This window comes from Dermacentor albipictus, chromosome 2 (genome assembly GCF_038994185.2).
Source record: "Dermacentor albipictus isolate Rhodes 1998 colony chromosome 2, USDA_Dalb.pri_finalv2, whole genome shotgun sequence".
NCBI lineage: Eukaryota > Metazoa > Arthropoda > Arachnida > Ixodida > Ixodidae > Dermacentor > Dermacentor albipictus.
In genome coordinates this window covers 13617554-13631450 of record NC_091822.1, presented here as the reverse complement: position 1 = coordinate 13631450, position 13897 = coordinate 13617554, and the positions used below count along the sequence as shown (strand labels likewise).

Below are 13897 nucleotides of genomic sequence, written 5' to 3'. Positions count from 1 at the left end.
CAAACAGGTCGTTGCCTGAATATTAGATTGTCTGAGCATAGGCGCTCACTAACGGATAATGCCTACTCGCATGTCGCGCGGCATTGCTCTGAGCATGGGTGCACTCCAACATATAAAAACAGCACAATACTTCCCGCGCATAAAAATCAGACCACGAGCACTTATACGCTCCGGACTCAAAAGGGCTCTGGGACTCCCGCACGGAACGAGTACCGAACTCCTCAACAAGTTAGGACTACATAACACTATAGATGAGCTCATTGAGGCACATTCGATGTCACAAATTGCAAGACTCTCCAACACTAAGTCAGGGTGTAAAATTCTAGATGAAGTCGGAATACTGCCTCGAGGAGGAGACGTCTCTAAGCTCAAAATACCCAAGGAGGTGGAGACAAAATTAGTTGTGGACCCCATACCTAGAAATATTCATCCTGTGTACAACAAAGGCAGAAGGGACGCCAGGGCCAAATGCATTCTCGGTAAACTGCACCAACAACACAGCTCAGCTCTTTTTGTCGATGCGACTCGTTATGGATCGGGCAACCGCTACGCTATTGCCGTAGTCGATCAGAGCGGTAAATTAATAAGTGCGGCGTCACTAAGAACGAGCTCCATTCATGCCGCCGAAGAAGCAAGCATAGCACTTGCAATTACAATGAGGAGAGGCTCCACAATTTTCTCCGATTCCCGTACAGCTATTAGGAATTACTCAGCCGGCTTCATCTCAGCGGAAGCACACAAGCTACTTAAACACAGTATTAATACTCATAATTACGACCAACTGGATAGCTCACACCTAGTCTGGTTTCCGGCTCATCAGGGCCACTCGGTCAGCCCCAGTGGCTGCAATCCTAACGAGCAAGCTCACTCTGCTGTGCGAGATCTCACATGCCGCGCATCAGATCACGAACTGCTCCAGGATGACTGCGGCTCCTACAAAGACCCACTTACTACTTTTCACGAGATCACCTCACACTATAGGGATGGCAGGAGATTTTTTCCTCCCCCACATCAGAAGCTCAACCGAGCTCAGGCAGTCACATTAAGAATGATTCAAACTAAATCTTATCCCACACCTTTTGTGCTTAACAAAATTGACCGGGACTTTCCCGCGGAATGTAAAAGTTGTGGACACACTCCGTGTCTATTTGATCATATGTTCTGGCTGTGCCCCAACCAAAGGGCTTCGGATCTCAACAGTGAGGAGGACTGGAGTCGGCGCATATCCAGCGATGTCCTCCAAGATCAACTCCTGGCCGTCCGGAGAGCTCACGACATCGGGAAAGCCTTTGGCCTACCGGTGCCTACGTGGGCGGAGCCACCAACATAGCCCGGGGGCTTGTGCCCTCGGACCCTAGTTTCTCTGGACTAAAATAAAGTTCTTGCCATGCCATGCCACGAGGGAGATTATTGAGGCCTTCTATATAAGGAAAAAAGGGTCGCGTTGTTTAAGCATGCCATCGTGAAATTTGCATGACAGTAAATTTGAATTTTTAAGCCGCCTCATAGCGTAGCATTAGATCAGACGGTTTCGCGTGTTTTTTGCTTGCGCACTGATAATGACGCCATAGATGGGAGAGCACGTGGCTATGGGTTGTGTACATAAGTGTGTGTATGCCTTCGAATAAGGTTAGTCGTGAGTTCAGTGCTGTCCTGTGTGTTCCTGCCTTCTGTCATCGTCTTATTGCGCTGCCCCTTCAAGATGTTTACGAAACCAATAAGGTGGTCCTACAACAATACCTTAGAAACTAGAGTAAACCAGACGCTATGATTCTTCAGGAAACTCATGGATTAGCGAAACAGCCGGGATATCATGGTATCGGGCCCGCGAACGGGATTACAAACATTGACTACGCTCGGGAGAAAAGGGCTGGTGGCGATTCGTGACGACACCCAAATCTTGGATATTGACCACATGCTTATAGAGCTCCTCCCCGATGGAGGAAATCCTCAAGTATATTTATTCTAAACTTTTATAGTAATCCAACCCTCAAAAGGCAGCGCTTCATACCTCTTTTTAGAAAGGCTGTAGTTATGGCAGGTGCTAGTCCTCTAATCATAAGGGGAGACTTCAATGCCTCGCATGATGCCTGGGTGTAGGGTTATTTGAGAGTGAAGGGGATAATGCTATGGCAAGACATTCAAGATACAGAGTTAACACTCGTAAATGAGCCCGACTTCCCTACGCGTATGGGGACCGGGCTCAACAAAGATTCCAGACCGGATCTTACAATCGTAAACAAGGTCGCAAAGGTCAAACGGAGAAACACCTTCGAAGACATTGTCAGTTATCATAGAATTATAGAAATCATGATCGAAGAAGCCGCAGATGCCGAAAATAATAGATTCGTTAAATAGACCGACTGGGACAAGACGATAGGAAGCAAGAGCCGATCGACAGCAGAACAATGGGCTAGAGGCTTCATCAAAGACGTACGCGTAGCCACCCACACTATTACGCCGGACCAGCCGGTAGAGAAGATTGATAGTCGTCTCGCACGTACATGAGAGGTGAAACAGTCGTTACTACATAGATGGCGTCAGCGAAAGTACAATAGGAGTCTACATAAGCGAATAGCTGAGTTAAAGAAAAAGACTGAAGAGCATAGCAAGCAGTTACGCAAACAACAATGCGATGAGTTCTGCAATGCTATCGACGGACAAATTTTTGCTGGCCATACGTGGCGTATACTCATATACCTGCTAGATCCAGACAATTCCAGGATAATTCAAAAAGATAATTTGCGAAAGCTTCTGCATGGGCACAAAGAGAAGGAAGATGAACAAATCACTTAGGCAAGTGCTACATACCTTTCTCCCAACCCAATCGTCGAGCATGGGTGATATGAGGGATAGTCTAACAAGACCTTAGATGAGGACTTCACTACACAACAGATTAGAGCAGCGCTGCATAAACTCAAGACAAAATTTGCCCCGGGGCCAGACGGGATTAATAACAAGATGCTAAGAAACCTGGATGATCAGGAAATGGAGAATATTGCGAAATACATAAATGAATGCTGGGCGAAGGGTGCTATACCGTAACAGTGGAAGGAAGCCCAGGTTGTACTTATTCCTAAACCTTCAAAAACCAATTATTATCGCAAATATACGGCCGATATCTCTCACTTCTTGCGCAGGAAAGCTTATGGGGGATGCATTCCTTATCCGAATAAAACATTACCTGGAAGAAAACGAAGTATTTTCAAATACTATGTTGGGCTTTTGGGCTGGGCTTTCTACTCGGGACGTTATGCTGCAAATCAAGTAGCAAGTACAAAACAGTAAAGGCGAGGCCCACCAGAGCTATATTACGGTTGGATGTCAAGAAAGCATTTGACAAAGCAGCGCGTTCATCCCTGCTCAGCCGGGTCAGCAACCTAAACCTAGGAGAAAGAGCATACAATTACATTCGAGAATTCTTAACGAATAGGAAGTCTACCCTGCCCATGAGGGAACTCAAATCTGAGGTCAGGGACATGAGCAGTTCGGGTACACCTGAGGGCTCCGCGATATCGCCCATGCTGTTGAACCTCATTATGATACGGTTGACGGAAAAGATTGAGGATATCAAAAAAAATCAATCGCTCCTTCTACGCGGATGGTATTACTATGTGGATCTCGCAAGGCAGTGATGGAGAGATAGAACAAAACTTACAGGTAGCGGTAGGTAAAGTGGAGGAATACCCTACATACACGGGGTCTGAATCCTCTCCCGAGAAATCAGAGCTTCTCCTTTACAGACGTACCCTCAAGGGTACGTCTGTAGGGCCACCCAAGGGATAAATCAAAGAGAGAGAGTACGATGAGATACAGATTCGTACGAAGAATGGCGGCGCCATCCCTATCGTTAAACAAATTAGAGTCCTGGGACTCAACATTGAGTCGAAGGGGACTAACGGCGGAACTCTTAGAAAGCTCGTTACCAAGGTCACTAATGCCATTAGTTTGACCAGGAGAATCACGAACAGGTATCAGGGAATGAAGAAGGCTAGCATTGTTAGGCTCAGCAGCTCTTTTGCTTTAAGCCACATCATTTAGGTAGCTGCGCACCTTAACTGGTACAATTCAGAAAGAGACAAAACCAATACGCTCATAAGGAAAGCTTTAAACAGTCCATAGGCTTACCCGAAAACACCACTACTGAGAAATAATTGCAGCTGGGCATGCATAACACCTTAGAAAGCTGATTGAAGCTCAGCAGATAGCTCAGTTGAAAGACTTGCCAGCACTCGGACTAGCAGATGTGCACTCGATAAATTGCGAATTAATTACTATAATCCGCAAGGACCCAAGGTTGCGTTGGCCAGAGAAACTAGAAGCAGGATTAAAATCCCAGATTTACCCGAAATATGCACCTGTAATTCAATCAAGGCCGGAGAACGAGCAGAGCTAAAGCTCTATTTACACAGTATGGCAATGACGAGGAAGCGCTATTCGTGGACTCCGCCGATTATTCAAATCACCAAGCGGTCACAGCAGTAGCAAGTAATACAAAGTAAAGAAGCCTACACAGGTTGCGGAGGAGGTTGCCATCGCTCTGGCTGTTGCTTCTCCCGAATATAGATGCATAACTAGCGATTCTCAATCGGCTCTACGAAATTAAGCCATAGGACGGATATCAGCTGAGGCTGCAAGAAGTATCAACAGTAAAGCCAAAATTATATAATCTGAAGAGTTTCACGAGAAGAAAATAATCGGATTACCACCTCATACAGCGTGCGAATCAACCCCCCCCCCCCCCCACCTTAACGAGTCTGTCCATCGTGTTGCGCGAGGACTCAATAACCGCGCTCGAATAAGGGTGGGGGGGGGAGGCTCTGACCGAGGAGGAGATGGAATGGAAGGATAGGGGTAGACTCTTCTCATTCAGTGACGTTGCTCAATTCTATACAAAGTCGACGTTTATATATTCACCTCCTAGCCCAAAATTAGACAGGTCTCAGGCGGTTGACTGGAGGCGCCTGCAAACCAGAACTTACACAAACCCGGTAAATTTTAATCGCATGTTTCCAGAATTATACCCTGATGCCAAGTGTAGATTACGTGATGGTAGAGGAGCCACCCTAAATCATATACCCTGCGATTGAGCAATAGTTCAGAGGAGAATTGCAGTCCCCCCCGGATGACCTAGAAGCGTGGTGGAGAGCCGCACTGGCTAGCTCAGATCTTCAGGACCAACTATGGGCCATCCAGCAATTCCGGGAGGCTGCTACCGCCGGCGCGTCTTCGACCCAAGCCATCAATTGAAGGATAATTAAAGAAATTGTCACACACACACACACGCACACACAACAGACACGCACGCACGCACGCACGCGCGCGCACGCACGCGCGCACACACACACACACACACACACACACACACACGCACGCACGCACGCACGCACGCACGCACACACACACACACACACACACACACACACACGCACACGCACACGCACACACAAAAACACGCGCGCGCAATTTGGCTGCATTATCAATCTCTTCTCGATGTGTTTTTTTTTGCTTTTAGTCAGTCGCAAACTGCTTCGAGAGAGTCGCCGTTACTCATACTGCGTGGTCTGTTGCTGCAAGATAGATTGACGCAAGGTGTTATTCGTGTGCTCAGTCTCGTTTGCGGAATCTATCCAATGCCCCGCAAACAAAGTCTCAAATTCAGACGAAGCATCATTGTTTATCGAACCTCTCTCGACGTAGGCTGCTTGCGCAAATATAAAGTATGAGTTAAAATACACTCATTCATTTACAAGAGCCTACCTTGAGCGCTTCCTTCTCATCCTCCTATTCGTGTCCCTCTTTCTCTCCTTCTTCGTCGGGTCATCACACCTTAGTTCTTGTTTTTGTTCCCTAGTGAAATGGGGCAGCCCACTCAGGGGGATAGGCCATAAATCGGGCGGTGAAAAAACTGCTCTGAACATTTCTGAATAAATTAAGCTGTACTAAAATACGTATCTTGCAAATTGTATTTAAACTGCCTTCTGTGACATATATGAATTATCAATTATCTAAGTATTAAATAAAGAAGAATTATGTGAGCATAAGAAGTATTAAGGATAAGTCTGGCATGCCATTCTTTTTGTCTCACGCAGAAAGATGCAGATGGCTTAAGAAGCGTTTCTTTTGCTATAACCCAGTACGCTAGCCCCAAAGGAAAGAATGACAGGAAGACTCAAATTCAAGCCGAGATTTTGGAAGGGTTCTTCTAAAAATTTGTTTCCATTGAATAAATAAAAAAATTGAATTATGGGGTTTTATGTGCCAAAACCACCTTCTGATTATGAGGCACGCCGTAGTGGAGGGCTCCGGAAATTTCGACCGCCTGGGGTTCTTTAACGTTCGCCTTAATCTAAGTACACGGGTGTTTTCGCATTTCGCCCCCATCGAAATGCGGCCGCCGTGGCCGGGATTCGATCCCGCGACCTCCTGCTCAGCAGCCCAACACCATAGCCACTGAGCAACCACGGCGGGTCCGTTGAATAATGAAACGGTGGCATGTCAAAAAGAAGTGTTGCTGGTTTTATTCTAAATATGTCCGCTCTTTTAATAATAATAATAATAATAATAATAATAATAATAATAATAATAATAATAATAATAATAATAATAATAATAATAATAATAATAATAATAATAATAATAATCTTTTTTTTCCATCAACCTCCCCACCCTTCTTTTTTTTGACTGGCGCAGATTCTTCAAAAGGCATTGGGCTTGTCACCAGCTGAGATGTCTTTCTTCGTCCTCCTCAGTCCTGTAACTTAGTCTTGTTGGGATGCGTATGCCGGGTCAGTTTTTGTAGACATGCCATTCATAATGTGTGTGTTCAATTCTATTCCCGAGACTCAGTGCAAAGCATAACATGTCATTCATTACTTACATATAAATTTTATCACAATCAATGCAAGGCTAACAGACGTACCTAATTTGCAAGAATGAGGTTTTGTATTTTGCTGATTTTCCCGCGTCCTTAACATTTACAAATACTGGTTATGTAAAATGTAATTTGCAGCATTTTTACATGACGTCTTTTCTATGTACCTCATTCAATACCTACAAACTGGGATACATAGTGCAAGAATGACACAAGAACGAAGCAGGAACATGGGATGAGTGCTAACTGTCAACAGCAGGGTTTGAACAGTCAAAACAGCAATCTACATGAGAACTGGCGGCCGGAACAAGTAGTGCACATTTACCAGCAAAAGCAGGGCGTTTGCATAGGCTCATGCATAGCGCCCATATTAAGTGACCTGCTTTTAGCTCGATGTGACAAAGCTCTTTCTGCGCGGTTGGGCGACTTGGGCGTTGTAAATGTTTTTAGATATGTAGATGATTTTTTTGTATTTTTACATAGATCACTACTTGTTCCGGCCACCAGTATAAGTACTTTGGCGCCATAAATGGGGCATCATCAGCCAAATAGGCACTTTGCTGTTTCGCTCATCTTCATTGCTAAAGCAACACAACTCAAGTGGCACCAGGCACAGAACGCCAATTGCATGAAAAAGGCGTGCATCGAGGACCACACTGGTACATGGGCGCACGGGGAGGCTTCGTCATGGTCCGAGCCATTGCGGCCCATGACGAAGTAGCCACCGTTCTAGGCAGGCTCAAGCAGCAGCACGTGAAGACGGGTCATGCGCTAGAGCAGGAGCCAGTAATCCTGGACAAAACTTTAAATAATTGAAAGGAAGACTTAAAAACCGCTCAAGTAATGCGAAAACGGATGACTGAGGTAAGAACATTGAATTTATTCTTCCGGTATTGAAAAATGTTTAAGTGCTCAACAATATTCTTCCTCGATCGATCGGAAATAGTGCCGATCGAGAAATCGTTCAGCAGAGGCTCCCTAAAGCGGCGCTACTTTATCCCGAATCCAAAAATTACGAGTCCTTCTCTGCTTATCGAGACCAACTGCTCGCTTATAATAGGCACCTAAAGCATGCACTGAAGCACATCACGCTAGCACAGGCGAAAGTTCCCATTGGCGGTGCTCTCAGTAATGTCAGAAGAAATATAACTGAGTAATACTTGTTGGGGAGCTAGTTGGTGCATATTTCCAGAAGAAATACGTGTTGAGTTATATAACCTTCTTTATTCAGACTTGAAAGCTTGCCGCTGCTTTCCAAAATGTCGTCAGGGCTTGCGACGCTTCTTGACAAGGTCTCCGTGAAAGTCCTTGAGACATTTCTTTTAGAAGAAGAAAAAAAAATCCAAGTTACAGCTTTCACCGAACTAAGACAGCTGCCGGCATAAAGTGGCTGAATAATATCCGTGTGACTTGGGCTATATATTAGATATTAAAAATAGATGTACCGACGCAAAAACACGAGTCGCAATGGCTAAAATAATGTAGGCTCCAGCAATTTACAACTCTATTCTATGAAATGGCATCCACGAAAACGCCGTTCATCAGCGTTTAAATTTCTATTTATTTTTCACTATGACCGACAATATAATCACAAGCACTAGACCTGCAAAGTATATACCACATGCATCCGAAAAACGATTTTGAATATAACCCTTGAAAAACTAAAGTTTACTTAGCGACAAATACTAGATGACATAAACGCATTTGTCCCCAGGCCTCTTACATAAAATGTGTGAGTACACTTTACAGTTCAAGTCGGGAGTCTTACGTAATCTCGTATGATAGGGAAGAAACATGGCGAAAAGGCGCAACAGACGCTGACGAAGGTGACTTTTGTTTTATTATAGAAATTTCACTTTCAGCCCGATCACGCGAGTCTCGTTCAGAATGAATCAGCAACTTTTAGTGATTTCACAGGTATTGGGTGCAGATAAACATGGAAATGGTTACAAATCACCGCTCACGGCAGCAGCAGCGTTGTGAACCAGCTCCGAAATTTATTTTCAGTAGCAGAAAATTCTGTTCCACGCATTTAAGAATAAATAATTTTTTTCAAAATATATCAAAAGTCTTGCGCTTAGCTTACAATCGCTATTCCTGCCTGAAGCTTGAGGGTGAATTAAGCTTATCAAAGCCTATCACGGACGTTACCTGTCGCACAATGGGCCTGTTAACATGTGAAATACATCCATTCTTCAATCTTTTTAGCATGACTTTGTGGAATATGGCGATACAAATGCGGTACACACAGGAACACTAACGCGAGAAAACAAGACTGAGCACGGATCGCATCGTCAGCAACCACGTTTAGTCTCGTTAATTCGGGCTGCTGTGTGTGCCCGCCTTTGCAGTGCCATACACCACGCAGTCATGCTGTACAAAGTAGCCCCCGCTGAAGGGCGTCGAAATGCTTTCTAGCAGTGTTCGCATCTGCAGTATGCGTTACCTTAGGTACAAAAAAGGGTGTTTCACCATTTTCTTTTATCGCATTCCACATCTGCGCTATATATTACTATAAGTACCGGGAGATTTCAGGCTGAACTGTACTTTACGTCTGCGTAATGCGAATCATTCGTAATTTGTAGAGAATGGTTGAATGAATATGCAAATGTTGGGTAGCGAACGCTTATATAGATATTTGTGAAATAAGATTCTAGGGTGGTATGTGAGAAGACTGTGGCACGATTATCAGGCACGCCGTAGTTGGGGACTCCGTGACGCCACCTTCAACGTGCGTCCAGCCCGCGGTACACAATGCGGCCGAGCTTGATCCCGCGACCGCGGGTTTAGGAACGCAACGCCAGAGTCTGTACGGTTTATATCTATCTATAACAACTGAGAGAGAATGTTTGTAACGGCAAGGCATGAGATTAAAAGCAAGCTAAAACCCAGCGGTGACGTGCGCAGAGCGCGTACCCTGTAGGCCCCGTGGCACATAATTTTAGACTTCACCGCGATCTCACTTAAACGGCGAGATGGCCGCAAGGAAGTGGCTGCCTCGGTAAACAATGATTCGCAATAAAATGAAATTTTATCATTTTATTTTGGCAGTCTCCAGATCTGCGGTGTACATGAGTACAAAAAGGGGTCTTTCACCACATGGCAGCGCACTTTCCAAGTCCTGGAAGTACGACGTTTACTTCTAACAGTAGCCATGCTTCTCTAGCTACATCATTCAACCATCACGTATCGCAGAGCTTTGATGCTGAGGAATAGCACATGGCGCCACTGTGGCAGAAGCTGAGACCGTACACTGATGAACGCTTGCCGAGAACTTATTCATTTTAATGATGTGCCGACGGTGAAGAATCAAGCATTGCCATAGCTGCAATTTAAGAAACTAACTCTTTATTCGGCAAACTTGTCCCAACAGCACAGAAAACCCTCGAAGCTCAACAACAGCGACAAGCATAGTTGTAGTACGTCGAAATATGATCTAATGGGAGAAGTATGCCTTCTCTTTATCTACACATCACCGTAGTACACTGCAGAATATTCACTCATGCTAGCTTACATTCGAAACTACACTACAACAGTGTTCGCTTCGCCCGCGCAATCTGATTAGACACGGCACTTCAGCTATAGACTGGACGACATTCAAGGGAATTCCAAAAGGCGGTTTGTCCTGCGCCAAGCGATGATTTGATGACAGTGACAATCCACTGACAAACGCCTACCGGCTAAATGCGATACACTGTAGCTATGAAAATATGGTGTAGATATACGGGGCAGGGTGAGCTGCTTCAGCTAGGCAGTAGATACATGGGAGCTGTTTTTCATTGGAAGTATTTGAAACCGCACTAGTGTTTTAAGGAAATGTTTCGGTGGTGTCGGAAGCCTAAAGTCCGCATAAGCAATGCCTTCGTGGCATGCAATTGCCCTTATTAATTATTGAAGGGAGTTGCTAGCTTTATGGAGCATTCGGCGATATCTATATCCCACTTTCCTTTTTGTAGGGAGCGGTCGAGTGACTCCACTTTAGTGCTTAAAAAGATGCAGTTGTGCCATATTGACACGTGTACTTATCTTTATCGGGCGACCACGCTTCGCCACCTAACAAATGTTATCGCACAGCGCGGGACGCGCCTGCATGTATCCGAAGTTTCTGGAAAGTTATCGATGCTTCTATCCGCTTTCTGTTGTCGCCGAACCTTATGTTATCTGATTTCATCGCCTGACGCGAATGGTGCATAACTTTGTGGAAGACACGCGGGTCCCAACGATTAGTCTGGAACATTCGACGACTGCTGTTAAAAGCCGACGCGCTTGACCCGCTGATCCGATTTTCGACGATCGCCGACCATGTTCGCCGCCGCTATCGTTGTGCTATAAGTGTAGCCTGTCTTGTGGGCACAGGTTCGCCCAATAAAAGTTAGTTTTGTCGTTCACAGTATTGCTACTGTGTTCTTCAACGTCACCACCACGCGACAATATATAGAAACGAAAGTTTTGCGCATGACACTAACATGGATTTTATGAAATCGTTTGACATCATGAATTACGAATGCGACAGGGCAGACAAAGTGGCTTGTTTCGAGTAGAAGGGGTCGACCAGCCCATGTGAGAGCGGCGGAACTGAACATGCACCTGAGTCTGTATGAAGCGGAAGATCAAAGACTGAGATGAAGATGTGCTTCAGCCAACAATCCGGGAACCCGGATTCCTTTCCCTCCTAATCCCCAACAGTGGCCTAGAGCCATCCCCTTCCTTAATATAAAGGATTCATTCATTCATTCATTCATGTTTGAGCTAGCGTGAACTGATAATTGCTGTGGATAATACTAGATTATTTCTGGAGCCCATTCAATTGGTGTTCCCAGGACAGTCTAATTAGACCGCTTTGTTTGATTGCTTATATAATGACCTAGCATATCTTCATAGTGAATCAAGACTCTAGACTTCATGCTGGCGATATTAACCTTTATTTCAGCAGGCTCCTTGCTGAAATGATATGCAACGCGAGTCTTATTCTTAGCTTGCTTAATACATTGTTAATGGTGAATCGACTATATATGCCATCAATGAATAGTAATTGGGAAGTGAATGCTCTTTGTTTTCATGCCTGTAAAAAGTGCATTCACAGATATGTCTTTGTCATACCACGAAAAACTTTCGTGTCTGCTGGCGACATTTCATTTTTTTTTTCCTGAGATCCTTCGCTTCATAAAGAAGCTCCATAACCCATTCTTATTTATCGACACGTGTAATGCTGATGTACTAACGGAAACGTGCGTCTTTATACGCTAATATATTGAATGCCAATAATCTTTAAAGGTCAGAAGCATTTTAATATTGCTACGGAACAGTATTTCCAATGACGAAGAGGTGAGCAGTGAGAAGACGACGACCACGATTGGAGGCTAACGCAGGCTGTTGCCTTTTGGCCAAGTGCGGCGTATTCCCTTGTAAATATACTTGTATATAGCTTTTCGTCTGCGGCTTCCTAATTAACATATCTGGTGGAGGTGGACGTTCCCTGTACCTCATCACGGAACTTCGCAGTTGACGGTACGTCGAGCTTTCCTTCATGGCCTGCCTCGACTCAGCCGCCTCCGACACCAGCTGCCACTTCGACGACCTACATCACTCTCCTCGCTCTTCGTGTTCCTGGCGTATTCTCGGGCACAGATGGGGAAGACATCGAGGACTGGATTAGCCTGTACGAACACGTCAGCCGCAATAACCGGTGGGACCCAACTATCATGCTCGCCAACGTAGTCTTTTACCTCGGTGGCACACCTCGAGTTTGGTTTCGGACGCATGAAGATGTGCTCACTAGTTGGGATTCGCCTAAGGGAAAACTCAGATAGTTGTTCGGCAACCCCTACGGTGACCAACTTGCCGCGCACAAGGCGCTTTCCGGCCGTGTGCAGACCTCAACAGAGCCCCATGTCACGTACATTCAGGACGTCTTGGCTCTGTGCCGGAAAGCTGACGCACACATGACTGAGTCCGATAAGGTTGCCCACATCCTCAAAGGCATTGCCAATGACGCCTTCAACTTGCTCGTTTTCAACAACGTGGCGACGGTGGATGCATATAAAAGAGTGCGCCGCCTGGAACTCGCTAAAAGCCGACGTATCGACCAGCAATTTTCCCGTCTGCCCGAAACCCTAGCGACATCTTCCTGTGCCGACGTTCCTCGTCCCAACAACACTGTCGCTATTACCAGGATCGTCCGGCGTGAGATCGAAGTCGCCTATCCGGCTGCCTTCGACTCCTGCCCCACAACGCCCCCGCAGTCACCGTTTCCCTGATCTAGGCAGTGGTCCGCCAGGAGTTCGAAAACATGGGTCTCCACACCATCTGCTCGGCCCCTCGCCCTGATACCCACCCGGCTTCTTCAATTCCGCCCCGTCCCGCATCTTCTTACCCACCACGTTTCCGCACTGAATGGCGCACTGCTGCCGACAAGCCCATTTGTTTTCACTGCCGTCGAATCGGGCACATTTCGCGGCACTGTCGCAGTCGCTGGAGTTCCCCGACCCGGTCTACTTATACTGCCTACTCTCGCCCCTCGTCCCTATGCCGCCCGCTCCGATAATGCGACCACTGATTTTCCTGCGCCGAACCGCCCCTACTCTCGTTCACCTTCACCTCAACGACGACAATCTCGCTCTCCCCAGCCCCATCGCTCCTTTTCGCCGACTCCCTTTGGCCGCCCCTTCGAGCCGGAAAACTTAGAGTCACCGGAAAAAAATTTCAGAGTACCACATTCGCTTTCCCCACGCCGCCGACGAGTTCATTGGCCCAGCCGTACCATGTGACCTCTGGGGTGCCATATACCTTCCAAGCGCCGGGCGAGCCGGCTGAGTTAGAGCGCAGGCAGCGCAGGTTCCCTACGGGGATCTTTTTTTTTGCGTGCGTGTGTGTTCCGATTGTCGCGCTCGCATTTGACTGCAAGGAAATCATCCCTGGCTGCTGCGCCTTCGGATGCAGCGACCGAACTGAGTCTGGAAAGACTTTTTTCTAGATTCTGACCGACAAAAATGACCGAGAGCGTCGTTCTGCGTGGTTACACAG

The 13897-nt window shown here is 46.2% G+C and overlaps 1 protein-coding gene across 2 annotated transcripts in view; it reads right to left on the bottom strand.

Moving 5' to 3' along the window:
• Positions 1 to 7872: 7872 nt before the first annotated feature.
• LOC135910887 (uncharacterized) overlaps positions 7873 to 13897 on the bottom strand; it is a 292350-nt gene continuing 286325 nt past the window's right edge. For both annotated transcript variants that reach the window (XM_070532771.1, XM_070532772.1), the window contains one exon: positions 7873 to 8193. In XM_070532771.1, the coding sequence (XP_070388872.1) occupies positions 8140 to 8193 (54 nt within the window). In that variant the 3' untranslated portion in view covers positions 7873 to 8139. The remainder of the gene's footprint in view (positions 8194 to 13897) is intronic.